At 50.1% G+C, this 25446-nt stretch overlaps 2 protein-coding genes across 7 annotated transcripts; both read left to right on the forward strand.

The window, feature by feature from the left end:
- The first annotated feature begins 1219 nt into the window (after positions 1 to 1219).
- On the forward strand, positions 1220 to 18197 carry LOC146376933 (zinc finger MIZ domain-containing protein 2-like). Of its 6 annotated transcripts, none has more exons than XM_084945841.1 (22): positions 2219 to 2669; positions 6718 to 6795; positions 9806 to 9882; positions 10128 to 10242; positions 10684 to 10892; positions 11095 to 11254; positions 11617 to 11859; positions 11949 to 12102; positions 12519 to 12640; positions 12741 to 12830; positions 13124 to 13313; positions 13718 to 13859; positions 13977 to 14055; positions 14199 to 14330; positions 14662 to 14767; positions 14959 to 15116; positions 15231 to 15298; positions 15592 to 15660; positions 15755 to 16077; positions 16157 to 16329; positions 16647 to 16841; positions 17144 to 18197. In XM_084945841.1, the coding sequence occupies exons 3-22, from the start codon at positions 9833 to 9835 to the stop codon at positions 17249 to 17251; spliced, it is 2886 nt and encodes a 961-aa protein (XP_084801967.1). In that variant the 5' UTR covers positions 2219 to 2669; positions 6718 to 6795; positions 9806 to 9832; the 3' UTR covers positions 17252 to 18197. The 6 variants fall into 6 exon arrangements, with proteins under 6 accessions (XP_084801970.1, XP_084801967.1, XP_084801971.1 ...); XM_084945842.1 differs by lacking the exon at positions 2219 to 2669 and adding an exon at positions 2678 to 2817; XM_084945844.1 differs by lacking the exons at positions 2219 to 2669; positions 6718 to 6795 and adding an exon at positions 1220 to 2156.
- Positions 18198 to 21491: 3294 nt separating this feature from the next.
- Positions 21492 to 24857, forward strand: ppiaa (peptidylprolyl isomerase Aa (cyclophilin A)). Its single transcript, XM_084945848.1, has 4 exons — positions 21492 to 21671; positions 23121 to 23240; positions 23353 to 23525; positions 24457 to 24857. The coding sequence occupies exons 1-4, from the start codon at positions 21603 to 21605 to the stop codon at positions 24587 to 24589; spliced, it is 495 nt and encodes a 164-aa protein (XP_084801974.1). The 5' UTR covers positions 21492 to 21602; the 3' UTR covers positions 24590 to 24857.
- The last annotated feature ends 589 nt before the right edge of the window (positions 24858 to 25446 follow it).

The raw sequence follows: 25446 nt of genomic DNA on the forward strand, positions 1-25446 counted from the left end.
GCATAAAGTTAAAAGATTAAAACTAATAAAACAAGTTTTAAAAAGAGACTTTTCCATTTGATTACATTTTGTGATGGATTATGCAGAAAAAGTAGAATTGGGCTGAAAGATCTATCACTTTATCACCTATTCGGGTTGTAAATTGTGTTTATAAAAAGTAACTAAGTAACTAAGTAATTAATTACTTTTGAAAATAAGTAATCAGTAAAGTAACGGGATTACTTTTTGGGGAAGTAATCAGTAATTAGTTACTGATTACTTTTTTCAAGTAACTTGACCAACACTGGTTACTAGTTACTTCTTCGAAAAAGTAACTGAGTTGATTGATTGAATTTGATTAGAAAAAGTTTTATTTTTTTATTGTAACAACAACAAAAAACATGTTTAGTGAATCATATTTCACAGCAGCAGGTATGTCACTGCTCCTGTTTCTACCTGGAGACAGCAGTCACCTCATTGTTCTGACACACAACACAAAACTACACACTAACTACACAAGACAACACATTAACTACACACTGCAAACACGCTAAACGTCACAAATCTCTCACATCTCAAAACTCGCTCTTTCTCTCTCTCTCTCTCTCTCGCCATCACTCCTAAAACTTCCCTCTCTTCCTAAACAACCAAATGTCATGTTACCATATCATTTTTGATTGGTTGATGTGGTGCATTTTTCCACCAACACAAAAGGGCTGTTTTTGTTTTGCTTATATATCACCTTGTTGCTTTGTCATCTTGAAGCGGTCATGTGATTGGCTTACCACGACTACTTTATTCTTGCAATTGTTTTGACCCCTTAGCTACAGGTGTTGTGCCAGAAAGTGATCATGGGCAGAAAGTGATTGCTCTGCTCATGGGAGCCTGCGCAGCTGCTTAAAGCTGTAGCGCCCAGATTACTGACATGCGGTAAGCTGAACACAGCTTCAACCGTCTGTTTGTTGAAAAATAGTAACGCGATCGCACCGCCTTTTCCTGTTAGTAACGGTAACGGCGTTGTAACAATAGAAATAGTAATTAGTTAGATTACTCATTACTGAAAAAAGTAACGCCGTTATTCCCATTACTGCAGATAGCACGCTGCCCCCTGGTGGTGAATGTTTGTTACATAATGAGGAGCGAAATCTACCTAAGTACCTTCAAAGTGATCCACGTTAATTCAGTTCTCATTCCTTGCATCCATTTCGCTTTGTTTCAGTGTCTCACCTTGGGATGTGCCTCCCTGCAGATTCCTCAGAAGCATTTATCTCATTCTGCCAATCCTGATTGGCTGATGATCACAACGACCATGTTGGGCAGACATTCACCTTTAAATAGCCTGCGCTATTACATAGTCGTTTTTCAAGATAAGCAACTCTTCACGCTTCCGAGCATATCTCAGCTTTCTTTGGCTGAGATATGCTAGCTAAGCCTTCTTAGGCTAACTAGCTTAACTTTCCACAGCCAGGAGCGTTAGCGTTATTTCCCGTCACTGGGCACTAGCTACCTCTGCCCGTCTCTCCTATCTGCACGGTTTAGCACACCAGCTAACGCCGTTGTCCTTTGGCAAAGGCTAGCAAACCAGCTAACTTGCATCCCTCATCATTAGCATCCCAGCTAGTGAAGATGACAGCTTTCCCTCACAGCAGAGGAAGCGTAGACTCCGAGAATGACTCTGTATACGTGGCAACAAAATCTCGAGCAAGGACACACTGGGTCTTCTCGTGTTGCCTCGGGCTGGAACATGCCCAGGTATTCTGAGGAATATGCAGGGAGGCGCATCCCATAGTGTGACATCTGCTACTCCGAGAACCGGGGTTACTGAAGTAACCTAAAGCTTTACGCTCCAGTGATATCTGCATTAGTACTTTTACTTCTGGGATGATTCAAAACTTTTATACCCAGTGGAGTTAGCTCACAGCATCTCTGGGGCCCTTGGGGTTAGGTTCTAGTTTTATGTGTAGGAGGAAGGTTCAAATCCCGGGGACAGGTGCAGAGTGAGCACACCAACATGAAGCTGAGGCTGTGTTTCAAATCAAGTTTGTGTTTTGCTCTTTACTTCATTTTAAAACCCTGATTCAGACACCACACCTGGGCACACCTGAGGACTGAAACTGTCTGAGATCTAAATGACTCGGGTCTGTCTGCTTGCTGCTCCTCACTGTTCAACCACACAGGTGAGTCTCAAGGATTACATCCTCTCTCTCTCCTGTCTATGTGAACGTCTCTCTCTCTCTTTCCTGTCTGTGTGAACGGCTCTCTCTCTCTGTCTATGTGAACGTCTCTCTCTCTCTCTCTCTACTGTTTAACCTGATGGCCAGCAGCGATCAGTGATACAGACGAACCGAACTGTAGCGGCTCCGTAGAGCAGTTAAGCCCACTGGATCTGCTCTCTTCTCCCGTGTGAACCCTCCTGGATCTACGGGGTATGGTGTCACCTCCTGAAGCCGGACAATCGGACGCTGAGGCCGGCGGCAGGCAGCGCTAGCTGACCGAGCTGCGGGCTTTGAATTTCGGCCTCACTGTCAGGATTTTATCGGGACTTTTTTGCCGGATATTCGGAGTATTACTGGGGGAATTGCCTGGCCGTGGACACTTCGGGAAGGTTCGGTTCTTAATGCCCCGGAAGCTCCGAGAAGAGCAGACTGCGGAGCCCCGGAACAGGGCTCGGACACCGGGGGAGTGCGAAGGTAGGGCAGGCTGCGGGGAGGAACCGTGTACCCGCTCTTAGTATACGTGTGTGTACGTGACAGGTGCGGGGCCTCGGGGACGGGGATTATCGATGACTAGATGAGTTTCGGGCTGATCGGTTTGCAGGTACACTACACCGAACACCAGGTGAGTGTTTTGTGTTGGAGGAAGAGGTTGCTAGCATGTTGCTAGCTGTTAGCCTTGCAGCATTCCATTGTCACAGACAACATGCTAGCTGAGTAACAAGGATGGAAACGGTAAAAAAAAAAAAAAAAAATTCTGCCAAATTAAAAATATCGGAAGTCATCTGCGCCCTCATTCCGCATCCAATGTAATAACAGTACTCAGTGAAATGAGCCCTGCTGTTTACACGCAGGGGACTGCTGTTGGTGTGTTAGCATGCTAATGCTAGCCAGTGGTGCTACTAGCTTTAGCCGGAGGAGCCCCACTTCCCGGCTGCTGTAGCAGGAGCTGCCTGCTAGTTAGCACGTTAGCATCAGCTCCCCCTCCTCCCCCTGGTTGCAACACCGCTAGGAATCTCAAAATGTCTTCTGACACTCATTTTGTTTCCATCTGTGCGGTCAGACGGAGGCAGCAGGCGGTGGCAGAGAAGTGTGACGGACACAGCACCGCCCGGCTCGGGACGACACAGCAACTTATATTAGACTTAACCCATTTATCAGGCGCATGCGTGGGCGGCGTGCACGCGGGCAGACTGAAACCGATTTACAGCGTTTACTGTGGAAAAAAACACATCACGGGCCGCTGTGACGGTGCACCAGTGACATGTTCACGAGCAGGGGACGCTGTTTAACCACAGCACTCTGATACTCCATCAGCCCAGCACTACACGGGCTCCAGTTCTCCTACATTGGTGGAGGAGAAGGTTTTAAACTTGCACCGACTGAGCTGCCTGCAGTTCTGCCAGCATCCAGCAGGGGCAGCAGGGAGTCAGTCCCCATAGACTCCTGTGTTTACAGCCGGATACACAAACTGTTTGGTCTCATAACACCTGTACGGGGGAGCATGTTGTTACAACTCACCTGTTTAAGTTGTATTAAGCCTTAAAGGTTCTATTTTAGGGGCGTGGCCTCTTTGAGTGACAGGTGGATGGTGACACCTGTAGTTGCTAGCTTCACCTGAACTGGACCTCTGGGCCTGTTTGTGCTGGTGGAGCATGTATAATGACGTCATGTGGCCAATACCATGGCTGCTGTGAGGTCACTGTACTAACAGGCTGAGCTCCAAGTTTACTGAATGAAGCTCTGGGATTTTGTCTAATTAGCAGGTGTGTGTGTGTGTGTGAGTGCGAGGGAGCTGCTGATTGATACACATTTAACACATCTTTAAAAATTATTCGTGTTTAGCTTTAATCGTGATTTATCTCTGAGGTATGGGGCAGGTAGTGTGGAGCTCAGGTGAGTCAGCTGCTGGGAGAAACAGGTGTGCACACACAGGGTTACCTGATTGGTTGATGGACAGGTGCGGCGTTCAGGTGTTGGTAGACTTTAAACTTTCCACTCATGTGTAAATCATTTCCTTCTTCCTTTTTCGTCCTGCTTTCTGTTTACCTGTGAAACAACCTGCTTGTTGCCTCGAGCTGAGTCGTTAATGTTTGTGCATGACACGCTTTGTGGGCGGAGCTGAACTGGTGGAATGCAGGACGCTGCCTGTCAGAAATCTTCACACCAAAGTCCACCTGCTAATCAGGGACACGCCCACTGAGGGTGACTGCAGGTGTGCTTTTGAGTGCTGTTCGTGTGCAGGGACAGAAACACTCTTGTTTTCACTGAGGTGCAGTTTGTGTTCGTATCATAGCAGCCAGAGTTCAGCAGGTGAGTGTGACGACTGCAGCAAGCTGATCCACAGGTGAAACGTTTTCTACCTGAAACTCCTCAAACGTCAGGGTCTAAACGTCAGGGTCTGCCCGTTGATGTGCCGCAGGTGTGTCTGTGGGTCAGAGGAATGAGGAGTCTTTTACCTTCTGACCGAACACCTGTCGTGTTCACGTCTGCTGCACCTGGGAGGATGTCTGCCTGGTTTCAGGTGATGCTGGTTGGTCGGGCACGTTGGCGGGCTCTCGGTGTCACTGCGAATCAGGAAAGTGAACTTTAAATAAGAAGAAGATTCCTGATCTTTCAGACTTTAAAAGGTTAAATCTGTAAATAAATGAGCAGCAGGACTGCGTCTGATTGGTGACGTGTTTTAGCTGAGTGGTAAATGGCCTGTATTTGTATAGCACTTAGTCCCTATGGACCAATAAGCTCTTTACGCTACATCCACACATCCACACACTGGTGATGGCAGCTACATTGTAACCACGGACACTGGCGCCACCGGGCCCTCTGACTGCCACCAGTAGGCAACGGGTCAAGCGTCTTGCCCAAGGACACACCGACCGACACTGTTGGAGCTGGGCTCGAACTGGCAACCTTCCGACTACAAGGCGAACTCCCAACTCTTCAGCCACGATCGCCCCAGGAAGGAACACCGCGTCTTGATAACCGCTGTTTTGTGGAGTGCGTGGAGTCAGCATACTCACAGCCATCAGATTATTAATGAGCCGTTTGTGTTCCAGCCTCAGGACGTTCCTGTTTCGCTCTCAGAGTCACGGCAGCTTTTTAATGTCAGTTTGTGAGCAGAGAAGAAGAGTTTGTGATGTCAGCAGCTCGTCATGAGACAGAGCGGCTGTGAAACAGTGTTTCCTCCTCTCTGACCTTTAAGCCTCGTCAAACCTCAGATTGTGACTCAGGTCACCCATCAGGCTGCTGCTGGTTTTGAAACGACTGAATCTGTGCTTCCTGCTGGTCTTACTGGATGTTTGAGACGAACTGAAACTCTCGTCACCAGGTTACGTGACGCTCCTGCCGACGCTCCCACTGCAGCGTTAGAAAGTTTTCATTTCATGGTGTGAAACCTCCTCCGCCTTCACACTACAAACACACCTGCAGCGAGCTCTCCTCGTGGGAGGAGACTTGGATCCTTTTGGTTGTCAGCTGCATCCTGTGACTTCCTGTTGGAACGAGGCCTGGTTCTCAGGGCAGAGCTGGTTCCACATCTGGATCGGGTTCAGCTAAAAGCCCGACTTCATTAATCCAGAGCTGAAGGAAAACTCTGGGTTTCTGTTTCCTGGGCCAGTTACCGTGGTAACAGAGACTCTGTGACCCTAACCTGCTCGTTGGCAGGCGTTTCCTCTGACTCCTCCCCCTCCTGCTGCACCTGAACCAGCTGGTGGAGAAGAGCCACGACCCCCTGTGGAGTTTTAGGCTCCTGCAGGTAAACTCCAGCCAGGTGTTTATACCTGCTGCACCTCTGCGTCTGGGAAATGACCCGGATCAGACGCTTTAAACTTGATCGATTTCAGACGCTGGGATCAGGAAGTAGAACACCTGAGGACAGAGGCATGGCTTCCTCTGAGCCCGGCGAGCTTGTGATCAGAAAAAGGAAGTACCGTGGTCACTGGTTGTGATGTCGCTGCTACCAGTGTGGACGAGTGTGGCTCAGTCAGCGCTCGCCATCAGGCCCCTCCCTCATGAATCAGGTGCTTTGGGAGGTATGAGGGCTGTGCAGCTCTGAGTGAAGGCAGAGAATCAGGTGGTCATGTGACTGTGTAGCTGAGTCACATGACCATCGCGCTCCTTCGCGGCTTAGTCACGGCCTCGAGCGTCTGCTGTCCTCCTGAGCAGACCCACATAGGTGAGCTGCGACGGCTCACCTGTGCGAGCGTCACACTTCCTCCCTGACAGAGACTGAAGCTTTCATTGGAGGAGCTCTCACAGCATCGCCGGGCTGCCCCACATACCTGCATCCTGTCTCCATCAGCTGTGTGGGCTGGGTCTCAGCCTGCACAGGTGATGATCTCTGTGAACCAATGATGACACTGACTTGTTCCCTCTGCTCTTCCTGAGCAGCTCTGTGTGACGCTCACAGACATCGGGACCACTGAAGCTGGTCTCGTCCACAGGAGGACACTCCTCAGGGCCCCACGATCAGCTCCCTCTCTGTGATCCTTTCACTGGTTTTCAGACACTTTCTCTTTTCTTTCAGCGGCTTCTTCTGAGAATCTGGGGTTCAGTGATTTGTGTTGGGTCAGCGAGGCAGCAGAAACCAGATATACCAAACCAGGTGTGTGTGTGTGTTCCTGTTTCTTTTGAAATAGTTGATGGAAATCTTCCTCCTCTCCACAGCGACTCATTGAGAGGCAGAAACAAACATGTCTGCTCTTAATAAACTCATATTTCTGTTCCTTCTCAGTATCACTATATAATCACTGCCTCTGATCACTTCCCTTTGCCGTGTTCAGATCAATAGGAGGGTGATTAGTGGTCATATTTAATGCATAAGTTCCCTGCAGGGCATTCTGGGTATTGGAGTACTCACGATGATCACAGCAGGAGACTAAGGCTGTATCCCAATTCTAAGTCTGCAGCCTTAGAGTCCACAAGGGCCACGTACTCAAAGACCGCTAAGGCCGGAAGTGAAATGGGACGGTCTAGCCTATGTCGCGCTCCTCAGGTTGCCTAGCAACCATGACACCAACTGCTGGAAATGTTTCATACAGCTTTGTTTGACAGAAATGAAGGAGAAAATCTTTTGTTCATTGTTTGTTTTACATGAGCTTTGTGTGATTTAATAAGTATCTGAGGCTGAGACCACAGGACTGTAAAACATGATAGTTGGGCTTCATTTCTGTGCTGAACAGTCATTTAAGATTAGCTAGTAAATAACAATCAGCTGATGTTGTTCATGAGACTAAAATCATCTCACTGTGGTAATGTAAATATAATATGGACAATATTATATGCAAGGCTCGCAAAATTTCAAAATCTCTGGTAGCCCTTTGAGCCGGCACAATTCAGTTTTTAAGTAGCCCGAATAAAAAAGAGCATTTTTTTATGTTTTTGTTTCCGTTACAATATTGTAACGGAAACAAAAATGAATCCAAAAAAAATTGTTAAAATACAAATCACAACAACTGTATAAAAATTACAACCATCAACTCAAATACTTGGTTCTCATTGAACAGAAATTTCTATGAACTTGTAAGAACTGTGCAGGACATGAATCCGTCTGTCAGATCCTGAATCTGACATTTCCACTGGAGTCACGGGTGAGAGGCAAGTGGGACCAAGATCGAGGCCGTTTGCTTTTTGAAGTTTGCAAAGACTGCTACATTTGGCCAAAGGTAGTTCAGTCTTTGCAACATCACGCTGTTCTAAACAGATTTTTCAGGACTTCTTCTTGTGCTTGTTTCATTTTTAGTATGTTTTTTGCAATTGGTGTTTGTTCTGGGAAAGATACTGCAGACTGAGCAATAATGCATTTCTTGCATTTCTCATGGGTTCTGATGGGGTCTTTCTTAAAATGACTGGTCCCAGTAACAAAGGCGCTTGTCGACTCAGAAATCGAGGGAAAACCAACAACACACCTGGGAGAACATTATGTTATTTAGCTCGTCATATTCCAGCCACATAAGTTCTTTTGTCCATGAAACCAAAAAAGCTGCGCTTTTTTTTTTTTTTTTGCCTCATTGTCTGATTTGTCATAACTTTTCCGTTTTGTGGTCGGCTTTTCTTTGGCTGCCCCTTCTTCACGCTGACCTGTCTTGTTTGGCTGAGCACTAAAATACCGGCTTAAATCCTGCTGCTTTTACACACATACTTGCATAACGCTCAGTGATTCTCTGCGCGATCAACCTCTCACATGTTTAAGCTGCGAGAGATTTCACTTGTTGCGTTTGAATAGTAAGATAATGAGTGATAAGACGACGTCAGAGGAATTGGTGCGCAATTAATCGTCACTCACCAATCAGTGCTGCTGCTCTCTACACACCGTTCACGCGATCGCAAAGTGACAGTGAAAGCAAAAAACAAGCGCAAATTCAAACGCGATTTCAATATGTCACATATTGACAGTGGCTCAAAGATGCCAATGACATAATTACCCAGCTACATTGGCGAAAGAATGCAAAAGCATTGACATATATTTTCCTATGACAGCCCGACGGGCAGGGCAGAGACAGATTTTGGTAGCCCGACTGGAAAAATCGCTAGCCCCGGGACGTTGGGCTAGCGATTTTGCGAGCCCTGATATGTATTGTCAGATTAATATGATATATTACAGCAGTGAGCTTGAACTCTGTGTCAAAGATTCAAGTTGCAGTTATTTATATTTCCTGTCACCTTAAATCTTGACTCAAAGACAAGTATCTGTGACAGTGTATCTATAGATGTGTTATATATATTGTTCTTTTAATATGTTGTCATTACTAAATTTGGCTCAATGCTTACATATATGTGTAAAAAGCAAATGTACGAGCTGTGATAACTGTGTCTGATAGAATGGAGAGTAGACTGATATATGAAATATTCCTTTATTGGGTGAGAAAATCAGACCATGTCATAACTGCTTTAAGTCACACAGAATAGATATCAGAGCCTTAAACAGGCTGACTTCTGCTAAATGGGTCAAACTGGGCAGAAAGTCTACAAACACATAACATCCTTATAGAATATGATGTAACACTATAGATCAACTTAGCTCAGAATATATAAAGCATATAAACAATTACAGCAATATGATGCAACAAACACAGCAGCTACTGATCCAAAATACTCAAAGCTTCATAGAACTGAAACAAACATTTATTTTTAGCTCCATTCTGCTGTTCTTCATTATTAAACATTCGCACATAAATAAGTGACATAATATTCAGTACTTACTTTTAAAAGTTTACTTTGCAGCCGCCCTGCTTCAGCCGTCCACTGTTTTTTGTTTTTGTTTTTTTTTTTGGTTTTTTTTTTGCAAAATTATCCACACCCACCGCCGCGCTATGAAGTCTGGGATATGTTGGGCCATAAAGGATACACCGACCCATCCTTAAAATTCAGGGAAACGAAGGACGCCTTTGAATCGTTGCGTCGCTGTGACGTAATCAGCCTTTAAGGCTGCAGACCCTGAATAGGGATACAACCAGTGCATGCAGGTTTCTTTAAACAGGAGGATTTTTGAATGGACTTTGGTGGAGAAAACTCAGCGCAGCGTCATGGTCCGTGTGCAGAGAGACTGATGGGAAATGTAGTTTGCACCAAAGTCTGAATCAGCTGATTGGAGACAATGTCTGTCTGTCTTTCAGAACGCTGTCTGATTGACTCCGCCCACCATGAACCCTCTAAACCAGATGAAGGCTGGACTAGCCAACAACCCACACAGGTACACACACACACACACACGTCATCTTTACACACGTTTACTTTTACTCTAATATTTTTGTCCTGAAACAATCGAGTCAGATTTCAGTGGATTCACTTTAAATCGATAAATCATGAATTTGACTCCGATCCCAAAAATCTACAAAATAAACTGACAAAAGGTTTTTCAGCTCAATAATAAATAAATATTTGTGCTGCTGTGTAAGAGTGCATAATTGTTTTACTCATGGACCCACCCCCCCACAGTGACGGCTCGTACCCCTACGACCCCTCCAGCTGGCAGCAGCCCACCAATCAGCCCACAGGATCGCTCTCCGTGGTCACAACTGTCTGGGGAGTCACCAACCCCTCGGCCAGCCAGGTATGACATCACCAAGCAGAAGGATGTGACATTATCGATCATTTGTGGGGCGATCGTGGCTCAAGAGTTGGCCACATCTTGTAATTGGAAGGTTGCCGGTTCGAGCCCCGGCTCCAACAGTCTCGGTCGTTGTGTGCTTGGGCGAGACGCTTCACCCGTTGCCTACTGGTGGTGGTCAGAGCGCCCGGTGGCGCCAGTGTCCGGCAGCCTCGCCTCTGTCAGTGCGCCCCAGGGTGGCTGTGGCTACAATGTAGCTGCCATCACCAGTGTGTGACTGTGTGTGTGAATGGGTGGATGTAGTGTAAAGCGCTTTGGGGTCCATAGGGACTAAGTAAAGCGCTGTACAAATACAGGCCATTTACCTTTTTTTTTTTTTTTTACCATTTTTACTCACTCAACGTCACTTCCTGTCTGATGAATGTTTACTTCTGTTCTCATCAGGGTCTTGGTGGAGGCGTGATGGGGCCCGGGGCCAACCCAGGCGGGGGTCCCATGATGCAGGGCCCCGGGGGGTCGGGCATGGCCGGCGGGCCCGGAGGCTACATGGGCCAGCAGGGCTATGGAGAGCCCAGCAAAGGCTACATGACCCAGGGCATGTACGGCCGTACGGGCGGGGCCTACACAGGAGGACCGGGCGGGTACACAGGGAGGTGGGTGTCTGCTTCAGCGTCACGTTGTAGCCAACGGTGGCATCAGAAACTGAAATAAACTGACCTGCTGCTCCGGTTTCTGTCCTGAGGGTGGATGCTTGGGTGCAGCTCACTAAGCTCCGCCCTCTCATCCAGATATTGAGGGGTCTTATCTGTCCCACGTCAGGTGGTCGGTGATGTCAGTGATGTCGTTTGTTTGCAGCTATCCGTCGAACCCCGGAGGCTCCCGAGGCTCCGCTGACTTCACTCAGGCTGCCGCTGCCGCCGCCGTTGCTGCTGCTGCTGCCACGGCAACCGCCACTGCTACAGCAACCGTCGCCGCCATCCAGGAGAAACAAAACCAGGAGATGAACTATGGACAGGTGAGCAGAAGCATGAGGTCACTGGGCGCCTGTATGCTGCCCGCCTGGGTTAGAGCTCCCTCTGCTGGTCCACTCGTGCAGGTGAATAAACAGAAAAACACTGTCACAGAAACGCTGTGGGAGGGACGAGGTCTCAGAGTTGGTGCATAAAGAGAGGTGGAGGTGTGTTTGGTGACGGGGTCGAGTTTAAACCTGAGGTCGGTGCTGGCGTCACCGGAGCACGACGCCTCTGCTCCAGCACAGTCCAGATTTGTCCTCTCTGTCAGCAGACAACGAGTATTTCCTCACTTTTAGCCGAACTTGTGCTGAGGACACCTGTTTGATGACATCACTGATAAATTTGTTGTGGTTTTTTTTCCCAGATGGGTGGTCCAGCCTACAATAACCAGTTCATGGCCCACTCCGGCCCCCGCGGCCCTCCTGGCATGGCTCCTGGAGGTATGGGCCCAGGTCCAGGCCCCGCCAGAGGTCCCCCTTCAATGGGCCCCATGTACGGACCAGGAGGGGGCCCGCAGAGGGTCCCCCAGCACCCAAACTACGGCCCTGGACCACAGCAGGGACACCTGAGGCCCCCGCAGGGCCTCAAACGACCATACAGCTCAGAGGTGAGGCTCAGGAGTCCGTGCTGCTGACCCTCAGGTTACTGTGTCAGTGAGTGAATTCACACCTGTGTCCACACCTTTCCCGCCCTCAGTCCTTCCCGGGAATGTCCCAGCAGTACGGCGTTCCCGTCGGTTCCAGTGTGAACGTCATGCCGGGTCCCGGAGGTGGCGGTGGATCCATGCCTGGTTCAGCTGGAGGCGGTCACGGCGGCCCCTACTCGGGCCCCAACATGCAGTACCACCCAGGTAGGACGCTGTTAGTTTCACAGGTCAGTCTAACGAGAACCCACCCCTGCCAGTCCTGACAGGACAGGAAGTGACCTCAGCCTGGTCAGGTTTGTAAGGCTGGTCTGACGACAGGTGAGGACAATCGGTCTGAGTAAACCGTGTGCAGGTGCTGCGTCCTCGTACCTGCCCACGCCACAGTAAAGCTCACAGGGAACGCTGGCGCAGAACGGGCCTGGGAAGTGTTTGTTTTCTTTGGTGTTATTTTACATGATTCCTGAAGTTTAACGTCACATGACGCCATCAAACAGGATTAACTGCACCCTGTCTGCAGGTGTTTCCAGGTGGTGTGAGGTGGAGGTTTCACCACAGTTGATGATGGGAAAGCAGACCTTGTTCTGATTATTCAGGTGTGCTTTCTCCTCGTCTCCCTGCAGGTCCCGCTGGTCCAGGTCCCGCCCCGCCACGGTCTGGCTCCTCCCCCTCCTATCAGAGCCATAAAATGCCCCTCCCACCTCAGTACCCCCCCTCTGGACCCCCCAGTTCGCAGTACTACAAGGTGAGCAGCTATAACGGTGTTGTTGGAGCGATGGAGTCCTGAATGCTGTCACCTGTTGATTAACAGCTGATTGATTGAAGCGTTTGTGCCGTTTGTGCAGCAGGACCAGTTTAACGGGCAGGGCGGCTTAAACACTCTGACAGCAGGGGGCGCCGGAGGAGTGTACAACTCCTTCAACCAGCCATCAGGGGTAAGGAGAGCACACACACACGTGTGTCTGTGTTCGTGGCGAGTGTTTGGCTGATTTGGCTCCTCCCTCTTTAACACAGCTTTCTTCTTATTAGCTGCCCCTCCTTAATAATGAGTGGGTGGGGCATTTATCCCCGCCTCTGTGACGTCATATAGACCCCTGTGTTAACCTGAGTGTTAGTGCACACACATGATCAGAAACACACAGAACAGGAGACATGTGAGGAAGTGAGGGCGCACATGCTGAAATAAGGTTTTTGTGTTTTCTGTCGTCTCTCCGGCGCCGTCTGTTAGCCGGGGCGAGGGTTGCCAGGTTACCCCTCTTCTCCGGTTCCGGGAAACCCAACACCTCCCGTCACCCCCAGCAGCTCCATGGCTCCGCCCTACATGTCGCCTGGCAACGGTGACGTCAAGCCGACGCCTTCTCCCTTCCTGCCTGACATCAAACCCAACATAGCTGGCCTGGCCCCTCCCCCGCCGACAGGTACACACACACACACAATCATCGATCACATCGTATCAATACGACTGATGATCAGAGTAATCTGAATATTTTCAATAAATAAGAAGTCTGATTATATTTTAGAACCAGCTGCTTGAGTCAAACTGAGGTCATGAATGAAATGAAACTCTTTATCTGAGGGAAATATTCTGATTAGTCCACCATAATAAACAGATTAACATCATTTGGTTTCATAATCAAAGTTGATTTCAATAATCTTCAATAACAATAATCAATCAATCAATCAATAATGTTTCATGATCAGTCAGATCTTGAGATTATCAGGAAAATGTTCCAAATTGTGTTTGTGAAATAACCTGATTATTTTTTTCCCACTGATTCGAAGTCAATGTGCAGGTGTGTGACCGATGACTTCCTGTTTACAGGTAACCCTAGCGACGACCTGCGGCTGACTTTCCCAGTGAGAGATGGCGTGGTCCTGGAGCCCTTCAGATTAGAGCACAACCTGGCCGTCAGCAACCACGTCTTCCAGCTGAGAGAGTCTGTCTACAAAACACTCATCATGAGGTGCACACACACACACACACCCCTTCATTTTAAAGGTGTATCAGTAACTGCTTCCTTCAGAGAGCTTATTTATTTTCTGTGTGTGTGTGTGTGTGTGTGTGTGTGTGTGTGTGTCAGGCCTGACCTGGAGCTCCAGTTTAAGTGTTACCACCACGAGGATCGACAGATGAACACCAACTGGCCCGCCTCTGTCCAGGTGTGACCTCCTTACAGCTTCACCTTTGTGTTGATGAGTTTGGAGAAAACGGAGAATATTTCCACCGTGTGCTCCACGGTGACGTCCTCAAAGGTCAAAGGTTAATGAACACGATCACTAAGCTGCTCCTTCGTCCTCCTCAGGTGAGCGTGAACGCGACTCCTCTCACCATCGAGCGAGGCGACAACAAAACTTCCCATAAACCTTTGTACCTGAAACACGTGTGTCAGCCGGGCAGGAACACCATCCAGATCACCGTCACCGCCTGCTGCTGCGTAAGGACTCACACACACTCACACACACTGAAAGAAGAAATGAAATAAAAATAAAAACATTTTTAATAACAAAACAGATGAAATGTTATTTCTGTTCCAGCATGAAGAGAAATAACTCAGTAATAATAAAAATCAATAAATCTTCAAATAAAACTTTGACCCCACCAGTTAATCTGTGTGTGTGTGTGTGTGTGTGTGTGTGCGTGTGTGTGTGCGTGTGTGTGTGTGTGCGTGTGTGTGTGTGCGTGCGTGTGTGTGTGTGTGTGTGTGTGTGCGTGTGTGTGTGTGCGTGCGTGCGTGTGTGTGTGTGTGCGTGCGTGCGCGTCCTCAGTCTCACCTGTTCGTCCTCCAGCTGGTTCACCGTCCGTCGGTGCGATCGGTGCTGCAGGGACTGATGAAGAAGAGGCTGCTTCCTGCAGAGCTCTGCGTCACCAAGAGTGAGACCCCCCCCCCCCCCCCCCCCCCCCCCAAATAAATAATATTTAGTGATGATGTCGTCACTCGTTGGTGTGTTGCTGTAAAATGGCGGCAGAGGTTGGCGTGTTCTGCGGGTCAGCAGCTGAACTCTGACCCCAGGCTCAACTTCCTGCCTTGATGTTTTTTGATTTCCTGTCTCTGTGTCTCTCAGTAAAGAGGAACTTCAGCAGCGGCTCCATCCCCGGGACGCCCGGGTTAAACGGCGAGGACGGCGTGGAGCAGACCGCCATCAGGGTCTCGCTAAAGTGTCCCATCACGTTCCGACGCATCCAGCTGCCCGCCAGAGGCCATGACTGCAGACACATACAGGTCAGAGTTCCAGCCAATCACAGCGCTCCACGTCAATGGGCATTACAGGAAGTGCAGGTTTGGAAAAATTGCAGCTTCCTGCTCAAATCTGACCGACGACCGTTTTTCTCTCAGTGTTTCGATCTGGAGTCGTACCTGCAACTCAACTGTGAGCGAGGAACCTGGAGGTGTCCTGTGTGCAAGTACGACACACACACACACAGACACACAGACAGACACACACACACAGACACACACACACACACAGACACACACACACACACAGACACACAGACACACACAGACAGACACACACACACACACACACACACACACACACACAGAGAGAAAGAGTTCAGCATCTTCTCATCATCAAATCCGACTCACCTCAGCAGAATGTTTGGTGTCAGTTTTTTACCGGAACTACTTTCTACTGAAGAAATAGTCCTCTGTTCCAGCTCCTCTGCAGGTCTAACACGTGTGTGTGTGTTTGCAGTAAGACGGCTCTGTTGGAGGGTCTGGAGGTGGACCAGTACATGCTGGGAATCCTGATCTATGTGCAGAAGTGAGACCCTTTTGTTGTTCAGTGACTTCCTGTTTTCCTCGCCGCTCCAGCTGCTGTGAAATGAAAACTGATTCTTAAAATGTGTTCGATGCAGCTCGGAGTACGAGGAGATCACCATCGACCCGGTGTGCAGCTGGAAGCCCGTCCCCGTGAAGCCCGACCTCCACGTGAAGGAGGAGCCCGACGGCCCTGTGCTGAAGCGTTGCCGGACACTCAGCCCCAGTCACATGGTCATGCCCAACGTCATGGAGATGATCGCCTCGCTCGGCCCAACCCCTTCCTCTTCCTCGTCCTCCTCGGCGGTTCCCCCCTCCTCTTCCTCCTCGTCCCCGATGCCCTACCCCTCCCTGCCCGGGGGGGGCGGCGGCGGCGGCAGCAACAGCAGCACGACGCCCGAGTACCCCGGACCCGGATCAGGTAGGATGCTCCACCTCACAGCGGCGAGTCGATCACTTCCTGTGCTGGTCACGTGTATTAATCCGCCTCTCTTCCTCAGCTCCGTCCTTCCCCACGCTGTCGGCTCCGTTCTCCGACTTCAGCGGTCCGGGGACGCCCAGCATCGGCGGCGACTTCTCCTCGCCCGGCCCCCCGCCCCTGTCCTACCAGTCGGAGCTCTCCAGCGCCCTCCTCACCCCTGACAAACCCCCCCCTCACCCGCTGGCTGGACAGGTACATCATCATCATCATCACTGCTTTAGATTTGTTCTGACAACGAACACAACCTCCTCTTCTCCAAAAGTTGATTCTGTTCATCTGGACGTAGCGTTTTGTGTCTCCTTCCTTCCTTCCTTGTGCTCTGACTTGTTTCCTATCACTGTTTTCCTCTTATCTCCTTTCCTTTCTTCCATACTTCCTTCCACCCTCCTTAAATCTTTCCTTTCTCATCTCCTTTTTCCTTCCCTCCTCTCCCCTCTCTTTACTCTCGTCTTCTTCCTTCCTCTCTTTCTTCCTCCCTTCCTTTCCCCCCTTGTGTCCTTCCCTATCAGATGCCGGGCTCAGGCCGTATGGACTCAACTTCCCATGGTGCTCCTCTCCAGCAGCAGTCGCAGGGTCTCCATGGCAACTCGCAAATGGGGGGTGGCAACCATATGATGCAGCGTAGCAACCAGAATCCCCGTCTCCAAGGCGACGGCTCCTTTGGACTCGGGGGCTCGGCGGATGTTCCGGAAACTTCTCTTGACGTGAGTGGAAACAGACTCTACTTTACTGAGCTTCTAATGTGAGTAAAGAACAAGAATGTGCTGGACAAAGGTGTTGTGATAAATGTCATCGTCACAGCGATAAACAACACGACTTTCATAAAGAAACGTTGTGATAAAACAATAAAACCAGAATAACGTCGAGCAGGTCGTTAGTAACCGAGCAGGTGAGTCAAACGAGCGTCACGCTGATCAGCTGTGCTTAATCACTAACCACTGTGTGAACTGAAGCGTGAGCGGGCCGGCGCCGAGTCTAACGCTGGTTGTCCTCGTTGCTCCTGCAGTTGCTTCCTGAGTTGACCAACCCGGACGAGTTGCTGTCCTACCTCGGCCCTCCGGACCTGCCGAGCAACAACAACGACGACCTGCTGTCGCTGTTTGAGAACAACTGAAGCGCTCGCACGGCTCCGGGGTCGGCCACGCCGAGACGTCACGGCAACATCCGAACTTTATTTTTTATCCTCGCCGCCAACATGGCGCCGTCTGCACAGGAAGGGGCAGACCGTGAGGAGGAAGGAAAACAAAATGGCGACTTTTGAATCTAAAAAATCTCTTTGATGTGTGATTATGAACTCCATGGTAACTTTATTTTATTGTTTTTAATTGTGTTTCGATGCTTCATCCTTCATTCCCTGTCAGTTCAAAGAGGCGCCACAGCGCTGCGTTCACGTACCTGCCCCGCCCACAGCGATGTCACCCAGTCGCTCTTCGTGTAACAGCACAACACTGACATCTGATTGGCTGTCAGTGTTTTGGCTCAGCCCGTGATTTAAGTTATTCCAGTGCGGCGGCGTGCAGTACACAAAGGTGCGGCTGGCGTCCTTTGCGGTTCCAGCTGTTGGTGGGTGTGGGTGTGAAACCCGTGAAGGCAGCATTGTAGCGCGTCACAGCCGGGAGTTTCGGTGAAAAGATGGCTGCAGACGAGCTGTAAGCGGCGTCTTTTCCCACGGACACGCTTTCCTTTCTCACTGGAGATGCTGAGGGGTCCACGCCCGGCCCCGGCGTGCGACACGGACCTCCCGATGACCAATCAGAGAGAGGCGACACGGGCGGCTGTAGCTGCTCAGCCTCCTCCCCTCATGTTATGAGGGTTTTTTGTAAGCGGGCTGGTTGACCTTCGACCTGGCCGCGGTCTGCACATGTGGCTTACTCACATCTGGGCTGAAGCTGCAGTGACAAACGCTGGTTCATCTTCATCATCCTCATCATCCTGTGTTGTTGTATAGTGACTTAGAGTCCAACAGTTGTGGTGTCTCCATGGAAACCTGTACACGATGATTCAGTAACGATGCTCATAACATAAAGTTTGTAATTTAATAAACAGACACTGGAAAGACATGCAGAGGCTGCGGCGCTTTCATCACGGCGAAGAGCCCGAGGTCTTCATCGGGCATCGACGTCCACGTCCACACCGCTCATTACTCGCGCTGAAACGAGTCCCCGTGAATAAAACAGGAAACGTCACAGATTTAATGTGACAGTAAGAAACAGGCTGGTGTTTGATCGACGACACGTTCGGTCAGAGAAACGTACAAAACGGCATCTCCTTAAATTTGCACATTTCTGAATGAACTCTGGCACGTTTTTCTCACAGGTTAGATTTTGGTGCTGAGGACATGAATTCCAAAGTAGAGTCCACATCCACTTTATTCAGTTTAACATTCAAACCTCCGGCTCTGTGTTCAGTAAACTGTAATCTGGAATATTGTTGATATTATGTTATGAATTAAATCAAGACTAATGGAAAGAAAGACGATCTAAAAATCAAACTTTGAATGGAGTCTGGTGTTGGTGGGTGCACCTGCTTTAGCCTCCAACAATTATCATCTTCACGGTTGGTTCAAAAGCAGAATTAATCCAGTCAGGATCATGTTCTGAAATCTGGTTGTTCAAAGGGTTTATTTAGTCCTAGACTATGGATTAGTAAGGATTAACCAATCCCAGCACCGGGCTAGAGACTGGATTACACAGGAAAAGTAATAATAGCCAAAAAACTAGAGGTGATAAACAGTGAAGAGAATGACACACTGCACCTTTAATATCATGACCTGAGGAAGGTAGACATGGCTGTGGATAAAAGGATGAATTCTCTGATAATGGAACAGCCGTTACTATCAAACTTAGTTTCACTGATTCAGTGAAGCTTCATTGATATTGTGAGTTTTGGCGCCCCCTGCAGCCCAGTGAGAGTACTAGAAACCTTTAAAAACTGGGTTACCCAAACGGGATGGTTTGTATCCAGATTACATCTTTTAAACAGCCGAGCCCAGGATTGAATCCCGATATGTGAGTTTTTAATTCCCTGATGAAGGACGTGAGCGCAGGAAAAACATTCTGGGAACAAAATCGAGCAGGTGAAGATTTATAAGATTTCATATCAGTTAATGAAACACGATCAGCTTATGTGCAGTGAACAGGAAGTCCAGCGCACTGTAAGACATAGCACATGCACACCTTGATTTGTTGTGAGGCTGCGTGGAGGGCGCTGAGGTTTCTGCAGGTTTTACTGCGACGGCTGGACACGGAGCACATTTACAGCACTGCGTCTTTGTTCCCTCTCTCACAGACGGCTTTCTTAGTTGAACTGATTCCTCGAGGCCTCTCCTGGTATTCACTGCTCCGTTATTTTAAGAAAAGCTGACCTTAAGCAGGAAGCCTCTCTCTCTCAGCACCTATGTGATGAAAGGTCATTAAAGGTCACTGATCGATGGCTCGCTGAACAGCAGCGCGGTGGCATCGACACTGAACAATTTTCCCCGTTAAGCCTCTTAACTCTGACCTATGAATCATTCATGCAGCACAAAGGCTCCTGACTGGACGAGGAGCCGGTGTTGTGTGCACATAGAAACCTGAGCGCACTTTACGCTGCCTGTCACTCAAACACACCTGTTCCCATTTCTTTAGCTGAATCTGAAAACTGATAACAGTTTAACATAAAATAATGTTTTTGTACCAGTGAGCAGAGTCCCAAAGAGCTGTGAGCTGAAAACTTTGTAGATCTGGGAAGAACAATTGTGAGGCCTAAAAGTGTATCTGTAGCATCTGATAGTCACATCCTTAGGAAAGAGGAAGAATCCACCCGACACAGTAGAGATGACCTGGAGCTTCAGCCAATCATCTTCTGTTCCCTGAAATGAGAACTGTTCCTGAGGACACTCACAGAGCTGCTCACACCGTCAGGCTAATGTTGTGTTTGCAGGTACATCAGTGAATATAACACTACATGTTTCGTGTTTTCAGTGTATTCAGAATCACTGCATGTTTCACATTTTCCTGCAACGGATGGGGGTGGGGGGGCTCAGGACTTTCGCACAGCAGTGTGGGGGAATTTGACCCTTTAATCGGACTGTTACGGTGTGTTTGGGGTGCTGCACGCGTTCTCTGTCACTGTTTACAGGTGATTTCCTGATGAACCTCCTGCAGCTGTGACGCAGCTCAGTCTGAGTCTGCGCGCTAAGCTGTGCTGCTGAACTTCGTCTCGAGCTTCTATAGGCTCGCACAGCTGAACCTTTCCGCGCGCAGTAAATTTCCACGATGAGTAAGTCCGCTCTCTGCAGGAAACACCGGACCGCGCTCCCCTCCCACCCCCCGGCGGTGGCAGCACGGTCCCACTGCCAGACTTGACGTTCACCCCTCCCACCACCTCGTGTGCTCTGCTGCCATTGGAGGTTCGCGTTGTCTATTTTTGTAGCGCGCGCCGCTTTGGCACTAGAGAGATTCACTTTTTCCTTATGCTGGGCAGACACTGTGCGGTTTTTTTCAGTCGCGCGATTCAGCTCCTGCTCAAACTGTACGGTTGACTCGCAGGGGTTAGAAGTTCATAGGTCACGATGCAGGGTCTCACACTATACGACCCGATGCTCTGATGCGACCCGAGTGCTCACACTGTGCGTCCATAAAATGAAGGTTGTAACAGAAATTCTGTCGCTCGCTCTCCCTCTCCGTCTTTCACTCACACACACCACCACCAACTTTGCTAAATTGCTAATGAAAAGCATTGATCAGGCAGCTGTGATTGAGCAGCAGTGTAAATCCAACTATTTTCACGGTTGTTGTCGTGATAATTTTGTGAGGCCACATCGAAAAGGCTCGGATGAGCTTTCCAAAGTTCTACAAGTTGTGCCTCCATCGCTTGTGTCCAGATCACACGCTGCACTGCCGTGCTGCGCCGTCTTTTTCGCTGACAATTTGTGTTTGCGCGTGCGCAGTGTGACAAACTGCGGTGACAGCCTCACGACCAAGCGATTGATGATCGGGAGCTGGTCGTGAGGTGTTAATCGCGTCTCGTTACCCCACGTATACTACACGACGCACGATGAAGGCCAAAATCGGGCCGATCGCCGAAACGGTCGCACGACTCAAAAATCGGCTCAAAATGGGCCAAAAATCACACAGTGTAAGCGCAGCATTAAACTGGACGCCGAAACAGGGCGGTGCTCCGAGGACAGGAGCCTTCCCAACACCCAAGCCCCGCCCGGGCGGGTCGGCCTGACATACGAATAGAACGCACCGTTAAACTCGCTCGTCCACTTAGAGAAAAGCTTTGGCTGTTCTTTCTGCTGGTTGGATTAAACACGCTTCAATCAAATAATCCCGTGTTACTGACTGGTTCGCTGGGATTTCACGCCGCCCACTCGCGTCTTATATAAATTTTATCCTCGGCTCTTTTCGGTTCCTTGTGGTCCGTTGTGTCTTTTCGCCGGAAAACTCCTCAGTCCTCCGTCTCCAGCTCGACCTACTGAAATGGCCAATCCCAAAGTTTTCTTCGACATCACCGTTGATGGTAAATCCGCGGGCCGGATCGTGATGGAGGTGAGGCCGCTGCTGCGGTGCGCAGGCCGGTAGTTTATCCCGGGGGTCGGTGGGGCTTACTGCTACTGAATTTAGCCGGTGGTTAGTAACCGCTGCTGGGTGCCGATAGTCACCTCTGCCGCGGCTCATCCTGGCAGCGTGGACCGGGCTTCAGCTGCTGGGGGCAGCCTCCTGTTTCCTTGTAGCATCACAGCAGCTAGCCGAGCTGTCACGAGCGTGTTGGGGGGGGCGTGTGCACGTGTTTGTGGCTGCTCGCCAGCGCCGCTCGGTGCGCTCCGGGGCCGACTGCAGCTGCAGAGGCCGCCGTTAGCGCGTAGAATGCAGCTAGTGTGATTTCGATGTCAATGTCAGCGTCCCGGGGCTGAACGACTCGGGTTTGAATGCCTGTCTGAATGCCCGGTTGATTGGAGACCAGCGGGTTGGCTGTGGTCGGAAAATGTCTCAAACTCGAGTCACATGGAGGCGCAGACTGGGCCCGCGCCCCTCGGAGCGAGTATTTTACCCGCCGACGAATGGGCGATGCTAATGCTACTTTTATTGCAGGCTCTTTGTTGCGGCTGCGCGGCCTTCGCAGACCCGGGAAAGCCGTGCTGCTGTCGGTGAACTGTCGCCTGTGTGAGGCGAACGGGGCGGGGAAACGCTTTTTCTGAGGCTGCTGTGATAAAACTTGAGTAGCCGGTTCTGCGGCTGTTAGCCACCGAGGCTAACTGCGCTGTTCCCCGTGTTTGCTTCTGGAATCTTCCACTGAGCTGGCGCGGTCCGCGGGGGGAGGGGAGTTGAGATGCGGATGTGGGGTTACCGTGTGGCCCTTTGTTCCCGGTGTGAGAACCTAACCTTACGTAACCGAGCTGCCGCTTATGGAGGCGCTTCGTTGGCGGGCTTATGTTTGTTTAACCAGGTTAACTGCAGGCTAAAAAATAGCTAGCATGAGTGCTAGCCGTCTAGCCATTTTGTGCTTGTAGCAGCAGCACGTTATGGGCGTTCCCAGCATGCACGCGTTAAAAACGGCCCAAACCAGAACGGCTGCATTCCTGGCAGGGTTGGGGGGGTTTGTGGGGTAACCGGAGCTTCCCAGTGCTCGCAGCAGATGGAGGATAAAAAAGATGAAGGTGCAGAATGTGTTTTTGCTGAGCAGGCGCAGCAGTTGCAGACCTCACCCTGCTGCACCTCTGGTCATGCCTCGCGGTGGCGTCACTGCTGTGGGGGCCCTGCAGACGCAGTGCTGCAGCTCTTCCACTCGGGCTGAGCAGAAGTCGGCCGGGCTTGCTACGTTTACCTGCAGCGCCACGGAGCAGGGCGCTGTAAGGCTGCCAGGCGGGCTGAGCAAAGTTCACCATGGCTGATAAACCTCCGGAGTTTGGCTGGCGACCATACGTAGGAGCTGCCGGCTGAGGTGGTGTCTCAAGATCAAAGTCATCCCTTCCCTCTCTCTGAACTTTGTTCCTGCAGCTCCGTGCTGATGTGGTGCCAAAGACTGCTGAGAACTTCCGCGCCCTCTGCACCTACGACAAGGGATTCGGCTACAAGGGATCCAGCTTCCACCGCATCATCCCAAAGTTTATGTGCCAGGTGAGCTCAAAATGCAGGTTCTACAGAGAAAGTGAGAGCAGATTTAATAAGACACTACAGTACTCCTTACCTGTGTGAACATGTGATCTGTAACGTTCCTCTGATGTCATAGGGCGGCGACTTCACCAACCACGACGGAACCGGAGGAAAGTCCATCTATGGCAACAAGTTCGCAGATGAGAACTTCACCCTGAAACACACCGGCCCCGGCATCCTGTCCATGGCCAACGCCGGCCCCAACACCAACGGGTCTCAGTTCTTCATCTGCACCGAAAACACGGCATGGTACGTACGTGCTCGGGCCCGTGCTTCACAGACAGGAAGTCAGACCCACGCTGGTGTGAAGTGATCCATCGGCACCGATGAGATGTAATATTCCTGCTCTGGGTTGTGTGCTGGAGTGTTTTATCAAATGACCAGAGGTAACGGTCAGATGGTGTCGTCATCGGGAGCTGGGAGTCTGTCAAACATGACGCCGTGTTCGTCTTTCAGTTAAACCTGAAGTAGAACTGCTCAGAACAAAATGTTTATGGAACATAATAAAGTGAGACGGTAACTATGAACACGAACGACCTCTAACCGCTCGGCTCACGTTCACGGCTGCAGACGAGGTTTAATCTCACAAAGGGCTCGAGCGACGAAAGCGCTGATCTAAAACCGCTGTCAGCGGGTCGTCGTGGTTTAAACGTGCGCAGGTGTGGGAGGGGACTGCACGCGGTGGAAACCCAAACTCAGCCTGCAGACACAAACAGGACTGACGCACACGGTAACCCCGTCCGTGGGCTCAGCTCTGGTCGCACGGGGAATTGTTCTCGTGCACTCGGAGCGTCGCGGCGTCCATCAGCAGATCCTCCTCGCAGCACACTTGTTCTGCGCGTCACTCACTCCCTCCTTAGGTGACTGCTGGTTATGGCTGCAGTGAACCTGCTGTGGCTGACATCACAGGGCGGCCCCGTGTTTAGATTTAAATCTCTCCAATCAGCAGTGTTTAGTCAGGGCGTGGCGTGCAGACAGTTTCATGATGCGTTTGGTGGTGTGGGCTGCTAGTTTCCTCAAGCATCCTCTGGTGTCTCCTTGGCTGAAGGAGGTAATAAAAGAAGCTCGTTTTTGAGGAGGCGTCATGGTTGGTTTTTTTTAAGCTGAAGGTCAGAGGTCAGTTTAGTGTATTCAGACTGTTTGTCTCACTGTGTCCTGACGGCGCTCTCTGTGCCCACAGGCTGGACGGGAAGCACGTGGTGTTCGGCAGCGTGGTCGAGGGGCTGGACGTGGTGAAGAAGATGGAGTCCTGCGGCAGCAATGGTGGGCAAACCACGGCCAAGGTCGTCATCGCCAACTGCGGGCAGCTCTGAGCTCACCGCCCTTCCTGCCCGCCCGTCCTGTAGCTGCTCCCTGTTTAGGCTCCACCCCTCCACCATTCAACATTCCTATTGATGGAGACCCACCTGATCCCCCTCTGCCCCCCCCTTTTTTTCTTTTTTTAATTCTGTTAAATCCTGTTGCTGCATTTGTGACTTTGCCTTTTGGAAGTTTCTTTTGCATTAACGTTTTTCCACAAAGTCTTGACGGTTTTTCGTTAAATCAAAGAGAATAAAACAAACGATGCCTTGACAATTGAAACGTGTGTTGTGCTGTTTGAGTCTCAAAGCTCGCCGTCCGCACGCCGCCACCCTCGCAATCGGCGTGGCCATTTTAAATTGTATTTAAGAAGGACAGACGTTGTTCTGAACTTCAGCAATAAAATTTACCTGGAGCCGAACACCTGAGCCGTGACAGGAAGTGATGTCACTGTGAAATGTGTTCTAACAGCATATCTGGAGCGTTTCTGCTGAACTGTGTGGGTGATTGGTGTGTAATCTGATTACTCTCACAGGTGCAGGCCTTTCTAAATTGTTAACAAGTGACACCTGCTGGTAAAGCTGTGGAATTACACCTGAACAGGAGGGCGGAGCTGACACAGAGCACTGCACTCATCACAGAAACACGAGGTTAAAGTCGCTCACAGCGGTTCAGTGAGTGTGTGTGTGCAGCAGTGTAGAAAGACCGTATAATGTGCATTGCTGTGGTGAGAACCCACAGGTGTGACTGCAGGTGGCGCAGCTCCACGCCTCACCTGATGCCTGACTCTGCTGATGCTCTCATATAAAATAAACTGAAGATTTTCCTCTGAGCGTGCTCGAGCAGAGCCTCCACCAGGAAGGAGGTGTTT

The sequence above is a fragment of the Perissodus microlepis genome, chromosome 12, assembly GCF_051167445.1.
Source record: "Perissodus microlepis isolate ML-2025 ecotype Zambia chromosome 12, ASM5116744v1, whole genome shotgun sequence".
Lineage (NCBI taxonomy): Eukaryota > Metazoa > Chordata > Actinopteri > Cichliformes > Cichlidae > Perissodus > Perissodus microlepis.

Bases quoted from the DNA above. Each gene is read 5' to 3' on its own strand.
- LOC146376933 (XM_084945844.1), top strand. From the start codon at position 9,833: ATGAACCCTCTAAACCAGATGAAGGCTGGACTAGCCAACAACCCACAC. The intron at 10,243-10,683 runs GTATGACATCAC...TGTTCTCATCAG, and splicing joins CCAACCCCTCGGCCAGCCAG to GGTCTTGGTGGAGGCGTGAT. The intron at 14,768-14,958 runs GTGAGACCCCCC...TGTGTCTCTCAG, and splicing joins AGAGCTCTGCGTCACCAAGA to TAAAGAGGAACTTCAGCAGC.
- ppiaa (XM_084945848.1), top strand. From the start codon at position 21,603: ATGGCCAATCCCAAAGTTTTCTTCGACATCACCGTTGATGGTAAATCC. The intron at 21,672-23,120 runs GTGAGGCCGCTG...TTGTTCCTGCAG, and splicing joins CGGGCCGGATCGTGATGGAG to CTCCGTGCTGATGTGGTGCC. The intron at 23,241-23,352 runs GTGAGCTCAAAA...CTGATGTCATAG, and splicing joins TCCCAAAGTTTATGTGCCAG to GGCGGCGACTTCACCAACCA.